At 43.3% G+C, this 19,830-nt stretch overlaps 1 protein-coding gene across 1 annotated transcript in view; it reads right to left on the bottom strand.

Annotated features, from left to right (window-relative positions):
* Positions 1–15,546, bottom strand: part of SLC39A6 (solute carrier family 39 member 6) — a 39,139-nt gene extending 23,593 nt beyond the window's left edge. Inside the window, exons 1-5 of the mRNA XM_075826789.1 lie at positions 14,947–15,546; positions 13,657–13,831; positions 11,406–11,575; positions 5,044–5,232; positions 372–471 (exon numbers count right to left, since the gene is read on the bottom strand). Of these exons, the coding sequence (XP_075682904.1) occupies positions 372–471; positions 5,044–5,232; positions 11,406–11,575; positions 13,657–13,831; positions 14,947–15,480 (1,168 nt within the window). The 5' untranslated portion in view covers positions 15,481–15,546. The remainder of the gene's footprint in view (positions 1–371; positions 472–5,043; positions 5,233–11,405; positions 11,576–13,656; positions 13,832–14,946) is intronic.
* Positions 15,547–19,830: the final 4,284 nt, after the last annotated feature.

Below are 19,830 nucleotides of genomic sequence, written 5' to 3'. Positions count from 1 at the left end.
ATGCGAGTTCTGTCAGAACTTCTGACTGGGAGGGCATTTACATGGGAAGATTGCATTTTATAGATTAGAAGTCTGTCCTAGTGAGGCTTTCTTTAAATGTAAACTATATTCAGGCAGGCAACGTAATACCCTAATACCCTATTGTGGGGTGCAAACTATGCAAAAAATGCATGGTGAATAAGCAAAGTCACAAATCTTTACCTCATACGGCCTCTTACATGGGAGATCCTGGAAAAAAAACCTTTCGTTTGCTTATGTTGACAGAAATAATTTTAGTGAAGTAAAAGAACAATCATCCCTAGAGGTTACAGTGTATTTCTCCATTTGTGGGTAACACATACAGTATGTAAATGAAAGCTCTCTACACTTACGGGAAACAGATTCAGATGCCTCTTTTTCTTCGATATGAGAGTGGTTTGACAGCTGATTCCTAATTTCTAATTCCTCTTCGGTTTCAATTTTTTTCTGATTCTTAAAAGAACAACCAAAAATGTATTAAAGATAAATGACCACAAAACAGATTAAACGGGCCAGCTTCTCTGTTCTCCCCTTTCATAGGCCTCCCTTCTATACTTAGACATGAAAGAAAACTAGATAAAACACAAAGACCAGCCTTTTCCTCAGCATGGCTCAATCAAAACATTCACATTTGCTCCTCGGAGTAATTGTAAATTATTATTTAATTCTATTTATTGCCAGTGGATTGTTCTGTAGGCTTAACACGGTCTGTCACTCTCTCTACTCTTCCAGATTCTCTTCTCACGATGCATTCAAGGTCTGGCTATCTTTCGGACAAGACATTTAGAGTCTCTTACTGCCAATGAACCTCTTCTCAACACCCTCTTTTGTCTGTGTACCCCAAGTCTTAGTACTCCGTCCCCTTCACTTCCCCATCTACACCTACGGCTTTGGCCATCTCATCAACTCGTTTGGTTTTCAATATCTTCTGTGCCGACAACACTCAAATCTCGCTCTCTCTCTGCACTCCTAATCTAGATACCTTACTAACTTGTGTCCTTGTTTGTCAGTCCTCTCTTTCTTTATGTCTCCCCATTTCCACAAAACCTAATATGGACATGAGCTTGCCATCTTTCCCCCATCACAATCGGCTCCCACACCCGAAATATCTATCTATACACTATTACAAGAACATTGCCTAGGGGTAACATTTGACTCAATTTTTAACTTCACACTTTAACGGGTATCATGTCTTCTTTATACTTTACACACATATATACAGAAGCTGCAGCAGCATAGAGGAGATTATACAGCAGTAATGAGCAGTGTGGCTGTGAATCCAGCACTGAGGTGAGATAACTCTTACTAGCCGCCGGTGTCTACTCTCTGCTCCCAACTCCTGATTCCCCCTTCCCATAGACTTGTATGGGCAGCATCATCTGTCTCTCTCTCTTCATGCTCCCCCCTACATAGAGTTCTATGGCAAGCAGCATCTGTCTATGCTCCTGGCCCCATCCCTTCTCCATAGACTTCTATGGGTAGAAGTCTGTGTGCCTAGGGCTCTCACTCTGCTCCTCCCTCCTGCTTCCCCCGCCATAGACTTGTATAGACAGGCAGTGAAGAGACACCCCCTTCCCCCACTTACTGCAGTCCACCTCCTCTGCAACTAGGGACAGTTTTTGCTTGACAACAGGTGGTGAAAAGCCGATTCAAGGAAGAAAAAAAAGAGATACCTAGTAGCAGTAACTTCGCATAGAATATGCATGGATAAACAACTAAATTGTAATAGTAAGTAAATTACAAAGTTGGTCTATATCAGGTATATTAGATAAACATAAGGTGTTTGAAAAATGAGTGTCCATTTAAAACGTACCTTAACGTTCAGGTGACTTTTCAGAATAAGCCGTCACGTGTGTGTATATGAGGAATAACTCTTTCGGGCCACTATACACCCAGTAGCCTGCATTTTTCTTTTAGCAGTTTTCCCTTCTGCATGCGCTCTTATTCTCAGTTTTCCCTGAGCTAGTGAGCAGAGCCTAATTTCAATCATGTCTCCCATACACAGCACACCGTGAAAAGAAGATCCTGCTTCCCAATCTCTTTGTTACATACGCAAACACAAAAGCAGCATGGAGAACATTATACAGCCGTACTGAGTAGTGTAGCTGTGAATCGAACACTGGGGTGAGATTGAGACACAAAGCCACTGCTGCAGCTTCCAGTATGTGTTTTTACTCTGTTCCTGCTCCCCACTCCTCCAACCTCTATAGACTTCTATGGGCAGCAAGTCATCTAATTCCAGCGAGCTGGCAATTTGTCTCATCTATCAAGACTTTTTTTGCAGTGAATTAAGAAAGTGGTCAATGCAGGAGGCATATTAGAGGGGGAGAATAGCCTGATCAGTGCAGAAAGAAGCTTTTTTTCTATAGTAAAATATACTACAAAGTTTATTATATTCGCTTGTACTTAATTTATGCAAAGTTTGTTGAAAGCATAGTGACCATTTAACTCTGCCGCAGAACTTATCTACCGGTCATCCAGTTCCTCTAATGCCAATCCCTTCTGTCAGTCCATACACAAAAGTAATCCCATTCAAAATCCTCACTTTAATCCTAACTCAAATTATGCCCCTTCCTATAGTTCTGCTCTGATGCAGATACTCAAATGCAACCTCCTCAAGACTTCTTTAATGCCTCCCCTCTCTTCTGGAACTCCCCCATTCCTTCTAAAACGCTATAAACCTTCAGACAAACAATGAAAAAAAAAAAAAAAAGAGAAAAAAAAAAAAAAACATACCTCATCTGGCAAGCATATACCTTGGCCTAAAGAGTTCCTTAATTGTTGATCTAACACTGCCTCATCTGACGTGACTAGAGCGGTATATTAACTCTCCTCATCTAATATCTATTCACTATTCCTTATAGATTGTAAGCTTATATAAGCAGGTCTCCTACCGATCAAGGGCAGTGCTCATTTCTTGTAAACTAGCGTTCCCCAACCCATGGGTCGCGAGCCCCTGCTGTGTGGCTTGTGGGTCTATCTGCTAGACCAGAACATTTGGTGACACATCATTGAGGCTGCTGCCTTCTTCTCCAGCGTCAAACAAGTCACCCACTCTTAATTCCCACTCCTTGGAGGCCACACTCCCTGCAGTAGGCTCCTGGTAAGTGAAGCATTAATAAGCATAGCTCCTCATCTCTCCCGTAAACCCATAACTTTCCCCCTCCATGATCAGAAGTAAGAGGAGAGCAGGTAAGAATTTAGTGAGGAGCCGTGCTTATGTTTAAGAAGGAAAAGTAGAAGCGTGGTTTCTCACCGCACAGAAAAAAAAAAAAGCTCCTATATTAAAACTTAAAGCGTTACTACACTTTCATTAAACTTTTGATGTTTAAGAGACATATCAAAAGTTTGGATCGGTGCGAGTCCAGATGCTGTCGCCCCCACCGTTGCTGAAACGAAGGTGCAAAAGCACTTAGCCTTACACCTTTGATTGACGCTCCCTGTCAAGCTGAAAACAGCTTACATAGAAGGTCTACGAGAGCTGTCCACAGCCTGACGACAAGCGCTGATCACAGCTGAGGGAGCAAAGCGCACAGCTGAGAGCACCTTCGTTTTAGCAACAGTGGGGGTCTCAGCACATATCAAAAGTTTGATAAAAGTGTATTTCCTATTTAAAGAGACTGTCACCACATCATAAGTGCTCTATCTCCTATATAAGGAAATGGGCGCTATAGTGTAGATGACAACAGTGCTTTTTATTTAAAAAACGATCTATTTTCACCACTTTATTAGCGATTTTAGATTTATGCTAATGAGTTGCTAAATGCCGAAGTGGGCGTGTTTTTACTTTTGCCCAAGTGGGCGTGTTTTTACTTTTGCCCAAGTGGGCGTGTTTTTACTTTTGCCCAAGTGGGCGTGTTTTTACTTTTGCCCAAGTGGGCGTGTTTTTACTTTAGACCAAGTGGGCGTTGTACAGAGGAGTGTATGCAGGAGTGTATGCAGAGCACAGCGTACTCTCGTTGTAACCTGTCATCTACAGCGTAATCTCGCGAGATTACGCTGTGCTCTGCTGTAACTACCAGACACATTAACGAAGTGCAGAGATTGTGAATAGACATCCCGTGGAATGTCTATTCACTGTCCAAACACTTCAGTATCGTTAATGTGTTAGTATAAGACAGCACATAAGGATCTAGCAGGATCCCTATGCTCTGACTAAATGAATGGAGAGGAGTGCATGACGCTGATTCGTCTGTGTCATACACTCCTCTGTACAACGCCCACTTGGTCTAAAGTAAAAACACGCCCACTTTGGCATTAAGACACTCATTAGAATAAATCGAAAATCGCTAATAAAGTGATGAAAATAGATTGGTTTTTTTAAATAAAAAGCACTGCTGTCACCTACATTATAGCGCCGATCTCCTTATGTAGGAGATAGGGCACTTATAATGTGGTGACAGAGCCTCTTTAAGGGGGTTGTCCTGCGCCCCTTTCGTCCTCCTGATCTGATATTGGGTGTGGAGAGACGCTCCTGCACGCCGGGTGTGAGACAGTTTGAGGCACCCATCCGGCAAGAGTCTGTCTCAAAAGTATTTAAAGAAACCGCCCGACAAGTATCATGCACGTGTCCTATTAAATAGGACTTGTGTACCACGATTGGCAGGTGTCAACACTGCCCCATAACAAAGGTTACGGAGTAGATACAAAAAATAAAATCATGGGCAAAATATATTAAAATATATACGTAAGTAAACAATAATAATATGGAGCATGGTATAAGCGGTATTAAATATCATTGTAGTCACTATTAGACGCTCAGAGGTTTAAGTCAGAAGGAGTCAGGATATAGATACAGAATGGTTAGGGAACACTGTTGGAAACATTGTTTTGTAATTGTTAAAATATAGGTTATCCCAATATTATGCTATGTAAGGCAATATGGAAATTGATGGTGCTGCATGAATAGACAATTCTTTGCAGTAAATAGCAGACATGCTAGAAATGACCAGTATATTGTAATTCATAAAGGGATAAAGCAACATTCTGTAAATAATGTACAGCATATTTGTCAAAGATTTGTACCTTTTGTTTTCGGTCTTTATATTGCTTTATCAATGTGATCAAATGCTCCACAAGGAACATAAAATAGAGACCACCCAGGACTGTCACACCCTTTAACGTTGCATCCAAGTGAGGACTTTTTTCATCGTCTTCATCTTCATGAGTTTTATTCACAAATCCATCATGGCTATGGAAATGTTTTGAATGGGACTGGAAAAAATAAATAAAAATAAGTTATATACATACCCACATACAATATATCTATGCCAGTAGTTTTTCTTTTTGTTCATCACAGGTTTAGGGCATTGCTTTACAAATTGGTGGAGGTCCAAACACGGATACCCCCCACCAGTCGCTAAAACGATGTGGCAAAAGAGCTCAGGTGAGCACTGCACCGCTTCGTTTCTGATCGGCTTTCCTCGGATCAGTGTACGGCTCAAAAGAAAGTCTTTAAGTCCGTACACCGCTTGCTTGGCTTTCCAAAGAAAGCCGATCTGAAACAAAGCGGCACAGCGTTTCTACTGCTTCGTTTTAATGATCGTAGGGGTCTCAGTTCTTGGTACCCTCACTGATCAAAACGCCTGACATGTCACTGGCATGCCAAAAGTTTTTTTAAAGATTTAGTTACACTTTAAAGGAATTGATGGTGTTCTCCATAATGTTCTAGCTGGGTGGTGAAATGTAGGAAACCTAGAAGATTGTGGACGGATAGTTTCCATAACTACCATAGTAGTGAATGGCAGTTACGGAAACAGCGTAGCATGCGAGCTACGCGGTTTTCATCTAACAGTCGGAAATTACACGCTTCAGCAGAAACAAAGTGGAAGTACAGGGCCCCGTTCTAGATATTGGAACGGGTCCCAGAGGTGGGACCCACATCTATCTGACATTTATGACATATCCTGTGGATATATGTCATAAATGTGCCTGAAAGTAAAACCCCTTTAAATTAATTTCAGTCAACATCTGCACTTCTGTTTTATCCCCTTCCCGCAGCAGTCATTTTTCAATTTTCGTTTATCATTCCAGCCTTCCAAGGGCCATAACTTTTCATATTTATCTGTCAACACAGCCGTGTGAGTGTTTTAATGTTTTTGTGGGATGAGTTGTATTTTTTAATGGCACCATTTGGTGTATCATAATGTAGTGAGATTTTTTTATTTTTTCTAAATGTTGTGGGGGGAATGGAAAAAAAACCCAGCAATTTCTCCATTGTTTTTTGGTGTTTTATTTTTATGGCGCTCAACGTACGGTAAAGTGGCCCTGCCATTAAGACCCCTGACTACCATAACAAACCCTCGGCACCCCGTGTTCACGTCATAGGTGTGACAGAGGGGGCTCTCCCTCCTCTGTCTAAAGGCTTAGATGCAACGGTCGCTATTGACCACGGCATCCAAGTAATAAAAGGAGAACGGAGTAGTCATCAAACCAGGCAATCAGCCTGCTCCATGCGTCACCTTGCGCCGTACATATATGGCAGATGTCGGGAAGGGGTTAAGGTTAAATTATTTTTATGTTCTGATTTATAAACCAAACACTACAAAGCATGACTTACTCCAGCACTGTTGACCCTGTTGTAACTTACAACGATGCTTATAAATTGAATAGAGCGAAAAACTATTACCTTTAAAACTTTATTATGGATTAAGATATGCCATAAATGTAGGGCCAGCAGGGATCTGACTGCTAGGGACTAATTGTGAAACAAAGAGGACTTGATGCTTGTCCGACTGCAGTGCATCTGAAGATGCTGGTGGCTGCTCTCTATATTTCTCAGGAGACACACGGTAGGCTTAAAGTTATTTCTCAGGCCCCATGCACACGGCCGTGCCCGGAATCACGGCCCGCGATTATGGGCACAGCCGGCCGCGGATAGCCACTCATTTTCGGCCGGTGCGCCCATACAAAGTATGGGAGCACGGCCCGTATAAAAGCAAATGAACATGTTCCATCATTTTCTAAACATTCTACGGCCCAGACACCTCCCCTCAAATATACAGGAAGGTGTCTGTGGCCAATAGAACTGAATGGGTCCGTAATTGCGGACCGTAACTATGGACGATTTTTACGGTCGTGTGTATAGGGCCTCAGTTAAAGAGGCTCTGTCACCAGATTATAAGTGCTCTATCTCCTACATAATCTGATCGGCGCTGTAATGTAGATAACAGCAGTGGTTTTTATTTTGAAAAACGATCATTTTTTAGCAAGTTATGAGCTAGTTTAGATTTATGCTAATGAGTTTCTCAATGGACAACTGGGCGTGTTTTTACTTTTTACCAACTGGGTGTTGTACAGAGGAGTGTAAGAGGCTGACCAATCAGTGACCAGTGTCATACACTTCTCATTGTTCCAGCCCAGCTTCTTTCACTGCACAATCACACTGTGCTGTGGATCATGCTGGGCTGGAACAATGAGAAGTGTATGACACTGATTGGTCAGCCTCATACACTCCTGTACAACACCCAGTTGGTCAAAAGTAAAAACACGCCCAGTTGTCCATTAAGAAACTCATTAGTATAAATCTAAACAAGCTCATAACTTGCTAAAAAATCATCGTTTTTCAAAATAAAAACCACTTCTGTTATCTACATTACAGCGCCAATCAGATTATGTAGGAGATAGGGCACTTATAATCTGGTGACAGAGCCTCTTTAATGCATGTTTAGCAACACTGCAGGTATTTCAGTAACCTCCCAAGTGAAGCTGACCTCTTATCAGTATGTGTCACTCAACACCATTCTTATCAGCTTTACAACTTAAAATGTAAATACTACGTTGTTCCCTTTAAATGGAACCTGTCACTGACTTTATGCTGCCCTGTGTGCAGCATAAAGTAGTGCCAGACACGCCGATTCCAGCGGTCTGTTACTCAGGTAAGATAGTTTAGTGATTTAGGATAACTTACATTTTAAATGCTACAGCGCAATGCGAGCAATGGGAAGGAGTCCAGCGTATTCATGAGCTGCCGCTCCCCCAGTGCCGAAATATCTCAAGATTTTGACTGCGGTGTGAGACTTCCTGCTTCAAAGCTGGGAGTCCTCTGTGAGGGGGCTGCAGCATGTGTACAGGGGAGATCTCTGCTGCTGACCTAATTCAAGCTGGATGTTATATTTGCAGACGCGAGATGGATTCCTGTGTATGATGGAGCAGATAGAGGAGGAGCAGCAGGAGGAGGAGGCTGCTGGTTATACTGAAGAGTCACTCACTAGAATCACCACTGATACAAGGAAGGTAAATCCTGTCACAGCTTCTTTCCCACTTTCTCCTCAGTAACTGCTGCTGACTATGTGTGTATGTACTGAGAGATTCAGATTAATCCTTTACAAGCAGCTCTGTCCTCTTCTAGCAGATAACCCTTTACAAGTAGCTGTATCCTCCTCCTCTAGCAGGGAAATTTTATTACATGGCTCATAAAATAACAATATTCAGTGCTAAGTAAAGTTCAGGCTCCTGGCTGGAGGCAAGCTAATTTGTGTTTTGCTGATGTGCCGTTCATTAGGATGCATTGGGGAAATTAATTCACCAGGTTTAAAGAGACTCTGTCACCACATTATAAGTGCCCTATCTCCTACATAAGGAGATCGGCGCTTATACTGTAACGACAGCAGTGCTTTTTATTTAGAAAAACTATCTATTTTAACCACATTAGGAGCGATTTTAGCTTTATGCTAATTAGTTTCTTAATGCCCAAGTGGGCGTATTTTTACTTTAGACCATGTAGGAAATAGGGCACTTATAACATGGTGACAGTGCCTCTTTACTATTCACTTTAGATTCCCTCAATTTTTCTTAAATACCTTTTTCTTATTGTATTCTATGGAACAGCAAATCGGTGAATCGACAAGATAATGAAAAATCGATTAACTCGCTCCCTACTGCTGGCCAGATCTGAGCACAAGGCTGTATAGACTCTGCTCCTCCCCCTAAAAAATTATCTTTGATAATGATATATATAGATGAGAAAATGATGATCATTTAATCTACTCTCACTTCCTGAGCTTTTCTCCAAACGGATAGTTCCTCTTCAAGACTACATGAATACTTGCTTTCAGGAGATCCATTCTCCCATCAGTCCATAATTACCAAAAATTGGAACAAAAACCCATTTGTGGTTCATTAAGGACAAAATGAACTGGAGTATGGAAATCCTGAACACAAGTATGCATGCAGCTTAACCCCTAGCCGCACTACTCAGTAACTATAAAGTCATCGCAGGAGGTTACTTCCTCGCTCGCGGTGCACCCTGTCAGAAAAAAAAAAAAAAAAGAAGCCCTTACTCAGCTTTTCTGACTGAAAAAAAATAAATAAATAAAAAAAAAAAAAAAAAAGTTATGCCTCTCAGAATATGGGGACACAAAAAAATTTAGTTTTATAAAAAAATAAATAAAAAAAAAGTGATTTTATTGTACAAACGCTGCAAAACATAAAAAAAACTATATACATATGGTTTAGCCGTAATCGTATCGACCGGCAGAGTAAAGTAAAATGTCATTTAGAGCTCACTGGGAACGCCGTAAGTAATAAAGATTTTCAAACTTCCAAAATAGCGTTTTTTTGGTCATCTTCGCTCTAAAAAATTTTTGGAATAAAAAGTGATCAAGAAGTTGTAGGTACCAATATATGGTACCAGTAAAAGCTACAGCTCATCCCGCCGAAAATAAGCCCTCACAGTGCTCAATCAACCAAAAAATAAAAAAAAGTTATGGCTCTCAGAATATGGTGATTAAAAACATTTTTTTTTTTTAACAAATAGTTTTTTCTTTGTAAAAGTAGTAAAATATAAAGAAACCTATATAACTTAGGCCCCATGCACACGAACGTGTTTTTGCGTCCGCAATTCCCCCGAAAATCCACGGGAGAATTGCGGACCCATTCATTTCTATGGGTCCATACACACTATCCGTGTTTTCACAGGTCCCCGCATGTCCGCAAATCCGGGCCGCACAAACTCAGGACATGTCTTATTACGGCCCGCAAATTCGATGCGGACATGCCCATAGAAGTCAATGGGCCCGTGGAAAATTCGGGTACAACGTGTGTCAACCGCAGTTTGCAGATTTGCGGAAGTGTTGCTAGGCGACGACCTGGAATGAGTTCTGTCGTCATCCTGTTTTACCTAGGCTTTTTTTTTATCCGCATTTTGCGGATTACATACGGATGAACTGCGGATTACATACGGATGAACTGCGGAGGACATTTCACGGAACACGGTCCTGGAATTTGCGGACCAGAAAAACACTACTGTCGTGTGCATGAGGCCTTAATTTAAATCACCATAATCGTATTGAGCCGCAGAATAAAGTTAAGTTGTAGTTTTCACTGCACGGTGAAAGCCGTAAAGACGAAACCCAAAAAACAAATGGAGGAATCGCATTTTTTTCTAATTTCAGCCAGCAAAGAATTTTACTTTTAGTTTCCCAGTACGTTATATACTACTTTATGGTGTCAAAAGAAACTACAATTCCTCCCGCATAAAATAAGCCCTCATACCACTCTGTTTAAAATAAAAAAGTTATAGCTCTTGGAAGGCGGGTAGTGAAAAACAAAAATGAAAAAGCAAAAAAACCATCAGACCTGAAATGGCTAATTAATTTCTAATAAAAAACATTTACCACATGTGGGGTATTGCCGTACTCTGGAGAAATCGCTTTACAAATGTTGGGTGGCTATTTCTCCTTTATCCCTTGTGAAAATGTAAAAAATTCAACATTTTAGTGGACAAAAAAGTTGATATTCATTTTCACGGTCTAATTCCACTAAATACTGCAAAAACTGTGGGGTCAAAATGCTCATTATACCCCTAGAAAAATTCATTGAGGGGTGTAATTTTCTAAATGGGGTCACTTTTGGGGTGTTTCCACTGTTTTGATCCCTCGAGGGCGTTGCAAACGTGACATGGCACCAAAAGCCATTCCAGCAAAATCTGCGCTCCAAAATCCAAATGGCGCTCTTTCGCTTCTAAGCCCTGCCGTGGGTCCAAACAGCAGTATATTACCACATATGGGGTATTGCAGTAATCGGGAGAAGATGCTTTACAAATCTAAGGGTGCTTTTTATTCTTTATTCCTTGTAAAAATTAAAAAGGTCTACGTTTTTTCAGAACAAATTAAGATTTTCATTTTCATAGACTAATTCCAAAAAATTGGATTGTTCCCCAGAAGCATTGCTTGGGGAGAACGCCGCTACTACAACATGGAACAATTTTTTGGGCTCCATACAATACCCGTAAAAACAAATCCTGTGTGTCATTGGAGGCACAATATGGGCTCCATAACAAGCTATGTTACTTTTCTGACTTGTTATGCTACAGGAATACATACTGCTTAATGTAAATACACTCACTTTAACAGAAGACTTTACATATAAAACGAAGAATTACTTACATGTGGAAGAAGGTGTAAAAATGCATCTCCACTTAAAGCGCCGACTGCCAGTGCCACCAAAAAACTTAACAGAAACTTGAAGAAGACTTTGTTCATCAGAGGAACCAAGACGATTCCCAGTAAAGACAGTACACTAATAATAGTGATGGCTATAAAGCCACCAATCCATGCTGTCAAAAAAAAAAAATATCATGTTATTCGTCCAGAAACTTACTGTAAACACATTAGTGCTCAAAGCCGATCCATCTTGGACATTTATGACATATCCACAGGATATGCCATAAATGTCAGATAGATGCCAGTCCCAGCTCTTAGACCCGCACCTATCTTTAGAACGGGGCCCTCTAAACCCTGCTCTACCTTACTCGGCTCCCGCTGCATCCCGATGAGGTGGTCGGGAGTTATAGAAGCAGCCGAGCTTGCTGAGCTAGTTTCCCTAACTCCCATGGAAGTGAATGGAAGTTATGGAAACCGAGTAGCATGGCGAACTACACGGCTGTGTTATTTCCGTAATGCCCATTCTCTTCTATGGGAGTTACAGAAACAGTGTAGATCAGCGAGCTCGGCTGTTTTAGTAACTCCCGACCACCTAATCAGGAAGTGGCCGGGAAGCAGCAGAAGCCGAGCAAAGTAGAAGAGTGATTAGGTGTGATTAGATAGGTGGGACCTGCATCTATCGGACATTTATGGCATATCCTGTGGATATGCCATAAATGTCCAAGATGGGAAAACCACTTTGGGGCTGATATATATATGCCTTTACACATTATTTGGCCGTCAATTATTGGAGAGACAAGTGATGTGCTTTTGAATACAGAAGATTCACAACTAAGGCCCTGTTCACATCAGTGTTGCCCTTCCGTTGAAGGGTTCCGTCGGGTTAACCCCTCAACGGAAAGGCAAACTAAAACCTTAGCTTCCGTTTGCATCACCGTTGATCTCAATGGTGACGGAAACTTTGCTAATTGCTTCCGTTTGTAACCGTTGTGAACGGGTTACGTTGTTTTGACGGAATCAATAGGACAACCAAGTACAGTGCTGTTTCCGTCAGTTCAATAGACATTGAATGAAGTGACAGGATACGTGGCGATAAGGGTCTGGTGACTGGGACCATCACTAATCACTACAACGGGGGTCCTGAGCCATCCGTTCCTCCTCACTGCCCCCCCCCCCCCTTGCAGTTAGTCTTTAGCATTTACGTCATGTGCACATGCAGAGTATATTTTCCACTTCAAAGATACAGATTTTCTGTGTGGAATCAATACTGAAACGCGTGCACATGGCCTTAAGGGGGTAGCATAGGCAACTGGTGGGGTTCTTTTCTACCAATGAGACATGGCAGCAACATAAAAAGGTGGTCTTTGAGACATCAAATCTTAGTGGAAAGTAATTTATGCCATGTGGAGATTGAGCTACTAAAACGAATATTCATACTGAACTCCTTGCACAGACAGACATTTAATACATATTCACAGGAGCCAAAGATAAATAAAAGTTACTTTGGAAGAATTTAAAATGTTTCATAAACAAAAAATACACACCTGTCTCCATAATATATTTGTTTCCACTTATGTAGGTTTATCGGTGTAAGGCCCCGTGCACACGACCGTGCCCGTGCCCGTAATCGTGGCCCACGATTGCAGGCATGGCCGTCTACTGACGGCCGCCCGCATTTTCGGGCATTGCTCCCATACAAAAAAACAGACATGCTCCATAATTCCCGGCACAGACACCCATCAGTAGCGATACGGAAAGGTGTCCGCAGCCAATAGAACTGAATGGGTCCGTAAAACCCGCAGACCGTGTTACCGTCCACGTTTATGGTCGTGTGCATGGGGCATTAGTTATGGCAACGTAAATGGGGTTGGAAAATAATATACATTTAGGACAAATATTCTATACTAGTATGTAGAGAACCTTGTCCAAAAGGTAAAAGTTAGCACGATTTTTTATGATACGGACTTCTCTGTGACACTCAGGTTACGGTAGCAGGTAAATAGGATGATATCATCTCAGGGCAATCATAAACAGAAAATTCCACTGACTATACTGCTTTTTTATGGTTTGTGGTGGGAGCAATGGAGTTGTAAATAACATATTAAGAAGAACTCCAGATTATTTTTCAGAAAGAACCCTGCAAATTAGAGTTACCCTTTACATTCTGCCAATTTGTAGTATTTCAGACAAATGGCATCAGTTATCCTTGTAGATCTAAGAGTGAGTTCAGAGGGACGTAAAACGGTGTCCTTACCTACTTTCTTGGAGTATACAACTTCTGCCACCACTTTCTTCTCATTATTAATTAGGCAGGGCTTCCTGTCAATCTGATTGATAATAGCTGGACATATGTAGCTAAACTCATCTACACCAAGTAGCATCTGCATGTCCATACCATGCAGTGTCAGCAGTCTGGAGGCATTCAAACACTGGAATCAAAGGAGAAATGTAAACCAATGGAGTCACAAAAAACTTAAATATTAGTTGGTTGTCAATACAAAAAGATAGCGGTCACCCCTGACATGTTATGTATGTGGAAGGAGGGAGATAAGTAGCTGCCAGACACCAGGATCTACCAACTACCCTCTATATACGTGTGTGTGGTCGGCTTTAGTTACAGCTCTTTCTGGGCAGGCTAGATGACATCCAATATAGCGGCTGTTGGCGATTCACGCGAGGCTGTCACCCAGCTTACGTTGAACAGATGCCATAAAAGTGTATGGGTGACAGATGGCAAGACGTATAAGCTAAACGGATGTCTGTGAGGTAACCGATATAGTGGCATTCGTACCCCTAGGCTATAATGGCATCGGTTTAAAGCCATACGTCATGAAAAGCCCATGACTACTATAGTCTACTGATGACAGATGGAACTGTTAGGCCGGATTAACACGAGCGTGTGCGTTTTGCGCGCGCAAAAAACGCAGCGTTTTGCGCACGCATAAGGTCCATAAAAGCTCCGTGTGTCATCAGCATATGATGCGTGGCTGCGTGATTTTCGCGCAGCCGCCATCATTATGACACTCTGTATGTTTGTAAACAGAAAAGCACGTGGTGTACTGTTTCTATGGTAGTTACAGCAGAGGAAGCGTGATCTCGTTGTAACCGGTCATTTACAGCGAGATCTCGCGAGATTACGCTTCCTCTGCTGTAACTACCCCACAGACAGAGTAACAAAGTGCAGAGATTGTGAATAGACATCCCGTGGGATGTCTATTCACTGTCTAAACACTTCAGTATTGTTAATGTGTTAGTATAAGACAGCACATAAGGATCTAGCACTGCGGTCACCTACATTATAGCGCCGATCTCCTTATGTAGGAGACCGGGCACTTATAATGTGGTGACAGAGCCTTTTTAAGACCGCCTTCGGGCTAATGGTGCCCTATGGACACATTTGGCGTTTAAATCGGGAGCTTTCCAGGCGTACACACTAAACATAGTGCAAAAACGCAATGTCAACGATGCCTTTATTAAGACAAGTATAACTTAATGAAAAATTAAATAGGACATTTACACCTCCCTCTTCTAGGGCAATCCTTACCTCTACTTGAGCCCCGACTGGCAGATCAGTTGTGCCCGAACCGCTGGCCGACCTCTCTGGAGACGTGACATGCCGCTTCTTCCTAGTCTCCTCACAAGAAGTGCGGCCGTGCTCGGAAGGAGAGGCTACGGACGTGTCATGATGATGATCGTGATGATGCGGATGGGGATGATGCGGATGGTGATGATGGGGATGATGGTGGTGGTGGTGTCGAATTGTGTCATTGGAATTGTGTTTATTTGGAATGCTTTTCGGCGTCTCGGCAAGGAGGTTGCGGAACAGTTGCTGGAAGCCGGCCAAGGTCAGGCTCTGGTTATTCTCGCCGTAGCGCTGAAAAAGAAGAAGCAAGTTTTCGCTCCGACTTCTCACCGCTAGTACTAGGTCTACTCCGGAAGGGACCGGGCTGGAGGCAGCGCTGTTCGGGCTTATATGGCCGCTCGCATGCGGAGATAATGTGCCGGTGACGGCGGCTTCGCTCCCGGTGCTCAGTCGGTAAAGAATGGCGGCCACAAGTAACACGTAGACCGGCCCCATCTTTTCCCTCGTGTAGTTCTTTCTCTGCCGCACTACACGGGATGGCAGAGTCACGCCCCCATACAGTGTCACATGTCACCGGATAGAGGCGCAGTCTCCTATTGGCCACACCCTCTCAGTACTACTCATATATCAATACTCTGCTGGCGGAGCCGCTCAGTGCCTCAGGCGCTGTGAGAGGAGTGTGGTGCCGGTTCTCTGTACAGTGGACTATAGGACGTGTTGTCTGCCGTGGTGGGTCCAATTCTACACGGAATTATACTAGAACTATTATTATTTCAGCTCGGACCGACGGGACGTACTAAAAAAACAATGAACATTATTACTAATTGGGGAAACTATAAAGAGAGGTATACTGAGTTTTTACCTGTGTTTGCTGAACGTATGTGTAGTGGAATGACCACATTTTTCTTATAGGTAAATGCCTATGGGATTTCCTGTTCCTGATAACCTGGAAATAGCAGAATATATGTATACTTTATAGTGGAATGAACACATATTTCATATACACAAATGCATATGGAGTTCCCTGTACTTGGACATGTAATATGCAAAAAGTATGTGTCATTTATACTGGAACGAGCATATATTCTACATAAGCAGATTTATGTATACTAAAGTGCAGTTAATATTTCTACTGCCTAAATAGAAGGTTGGAGAAAGTCCTCTGCTGTCTAAGGCCTCATTCACACGACAGGGTTTCCCGGCCGGGTGCCGGCCGTTCATAAATCGGCTGGCACCCGGCTGCATTAGGAATAATAGACCCCTAATGGGGCTATTCACACGACCGATTTTTTGACGGCTGGGAAAACCGGCCGTCAAAAAATAGGACATGCTCTATTTTCGGCCGGGTACCCGGCCGCCCGGCTCCCATAGAAGTCTATGGGGCCGGGTAATACACGGCCATCACAGGGATGTGTCCCGAGTGATGGCCGGGTTTTCCGGAGCTTGCGCTCTATCTCCTCCTCACAGCGCAGAGTGCATGTGAGCAGGAGGAGTTGATGCCATTCTGACGAATGGCTATGCTGTACACGGTGTGGCAGGGCCGGGGTGTATACAGCAGGTGGAGGGAGCGCTGCGCTGGCTCCCTTCCCCTGCTTGTTAAAAGCGCCCTGGCCCGGCGACACCTTCCATGGCGCCGCTAGCGGCTGCTGCGGCTGCTACTACTGCAGCGACGCCACTATATGTATCTCCCCGCTCTGCTATGTGCTAGCCGCACTTTAGCTCCTTGAAGGAGCGGAATCCCCGTGTTTTCGGGGATTCCGCTCCTGGACAGAGCGCTTGATGTCTCTGTCCATATCTGGGCAGTGACATCAGGGGAAACTCCTGAAGCGGAATCCCTGAACACATGGGGATTCCCCTTCAGGAGTTGCCGCTGATGTCACTGTCCAGATCTGCCCGGCCCGGAACGGATTGAAAACTTTATGCAAACCGGCCGGGCGAAATGGCAGATTTTACCGGCTGATACTCGGGCTCGGGCGGGACCCGGTCGTGTGAATCCCGCCTAAGAATTGAATGAAAGGGGTTAAGTGGTTTTTTCAAATTGATGGCCTTTCCTTAGGATAGTCAATATTCGATCGGTTGGGGTACGACTCTCAGCAACCCACCTCTCCCCACCCGACGATCAGCTGTATGAAAGGGCTGCGGCACTCTGAGTGTCAGGCCATGTTTTGGGCCTTGTTCACACGGCGGATAAGCTGCATATAAATACACAGCATGTCCTACCTGGAACGTGCAGCGAATTCCTGTCAAAAAACGCACCAAAATGTGGTGCAGATTCTCGGACCGAACTCTGTAAGTTTATACTTACCCCACTCACCATTGCCTTAGCGACGCTTTCTTCTGTTCTCGACCAGGCCGGCCTCCTGGGATGACAATGCAGCCTGATTGGCTGCAGCAGTCATATGGGATTGACATCCCGGGGGGCTGGCCTGGATGGACAACCGAGGAACTTGTTGCTATGACAACGGAGAACACGGTAAGTATAAACTTTTTATAAATTTTTAACCCAAACATTTATTTTTTCTAAAATTCAATTTTTGCGGCGGAATCGCAGCTTTTCTGCCGCAAAAATCGCGTCATCTGCTATTTGTTGCAGGTTTTACCTCCGAATGAAATTCAATGGGGAAAACCCACAACAGAAAAGCAGCGATTACGCAAATACAATTGACATGCTGCGGCTTAAAAAACCACACCGCAAGTCATTTTCTGAGCGTTTTTTCCGCTTATCATTTATGCAGCGTGTGGATGAGACTTGTTTAAATCTCATCCACTCTTCTTCTACTGTGTTATGCTGCGGATTTTCTGCAACAATATCCGTTATTTTCGCTACGTTTGGACTTGCCCATATACACACCTACACATACAGCATGTCAAGAAGACAAAGGAAATTCCATAGGCATCTACTTATGTGGAATATGTGTTCATTCCACCATACTCTACGCATATTTCCTGTTCATTTCACGTCTAAAGCTACATTCACACAACAGGGTAAAATGGCCGTGTGATGGCTGTTTTTTTAGCGGCCATCACACGGCTATTTTGAGAACAATGTAGTTCTATGGCTGTATTCACACGGCCTTTTTTTAACGGCCTTTGAGTACTGGCCATCAAAAAATAGCTCCTGTCTTATTTTTGGCCGCTTTCTTGGCCAGGCTGTCCCCTTAGAACTCAATGGATCCGTTTTTAATGGCCTTTTACAGGATTCAATCCTTGTGACAGCCGTTAAGAACTGATCCTGGCCCTCACAAGAGGATTTTCCGGGCACAGCGCTACTTTATGTGCTGACCAAACACATTTTGCCTATAAGGCATCTAACCCTATTTTCCACACTACTAACAAGGTATTGAATTATTCTATTCACATAATTCCTAAGGGTATGTTCACACGACTTATTTTCGGCCGTTTTTCGGGACGTAAGCAGAACGCCTCCAAACATCTGTCCATTGATTTCAATGGGAAAAACAGCATTCTGTTTCCGACGGGAAGTTTTAAAAAAACGGCTGAAAATCAGGAGCTGTTTTCCCTTGAAAACAGCTCCGTATTTTCAGACTTTTTTCAGAAAGCGTGTGCACATACCCTTGATGAAAATAACCTTCATTAAAGGCACGTAGCCTATATTCTAAAACAACCCACGACCTAGAAACGTTATCACTCATATTGATGTAATGGTCAGTCTCTGCTAACAGCAGTAGATTTAATATACTGTCTATACTAGAGGGAAGTGTCTGCAGATGGCTATCCCACAATCGATTGTGAGCTGATGGTATATTAAAAACATTCAATAACCCCCCCCCCCCCCCCGACCCGACATTTTTCGCCAAGACGGCGTCCTCAGGGGTACAATGACCATTACCTCTATATGAGTGATAACATTTCTGGGCTCATTGGTTGTTTTTAGAATATAGGCTATGTGCCTTTTATTAAAGGTTATTTACATTATTAGGAATAATGTGAATAGAACAATTCAATCCCTTCTTTTAGTAGTGTGGAAAAGAGGTTTAGTTACAGGCAAATTGTGTTTTGTCAAAAAAATTTACCTGCCACCTACTAGGGCTAATATTTTATATTTTTTGTATTAGAGACTTTATAGGGTGAGCCCAGGGAAGCCCTTGAAATCACCGTCTATATATGGACAGACAGTGATGTCAGGCCTTTCAACTATGGTGTAATAGCGGGGTAGGGAGACAGACAGGTGAGCCCTAATCTACCCGCCACTCAGTCCCTGCCTACTTGCAATGGCCCGTCCTAAGCGATGGCGTACAACTGGGCGACGGTCCCTACGCTCACTGAGTGCACGACAGACAAACAGACAAGGGTACACAGAAGCTAAGGGAAATGGGGCGGTTGCCCACGGCAACCCCTGTGAGCAACAAGAATAGTGAACGAGCCGAGTCAAACCAGGAGTGGACGAGGTACAAAACGCAGAGCAGGAGAATAGTCAGTAAAGCCAGGGTCAATATGAAGCAGAAGACAAGTAGTAAGCAACAGCAGCAAGCCAGGAAACAGACTAAAAGAATCACAGGCAAAGGAGGAGCAGGAAGTGAAGGTATAAATAGACCGAGGGCGGGAGCTAGCTCCGTCTGGCCAGGCTGTGACAGGCTCTCCCACTCCTCAGCCTCCCAGGCTGATTGGTGGAAGAAGGGGTCACTCGACCAGACTTAGGAGCAGGTGCAGAATGAGTAACCACGGGCGTCGACACAGAAGCTGTGTCTGGCAGATCCTTTACATATGGAGTCCCCAACCAGAGCATCGCAAGCTCTCTGGCCGGGGACTCCTATCTTGGGAAAGCCCTTGACGTCACTGTCCATATATGGACAGTGATGTGAGGAGCTTTGAGATGCCGGAATC

The sequence above is a fragment of the Rhinoderma darwinii genome, chromosome 5 (assembly GCF_050947455.1).
Source record: "Rhinoderma darwinii isolate aRhiDar2 chromosome 5, aRhiDar2.hap1, whole genome shotgun sequence".
Lineage (NCBI taxonomy): Eukaryota > Metazoa > Chordata > Amphibia > Anura > Rhinodermatidae > Rhinoderma > Rhinoderma darwinii.
The sequence above is the reverse complement of the archived record's forward strand: the minus strand, read 5'-3'. Positions and strand labels throughout refer to the sequence as shown.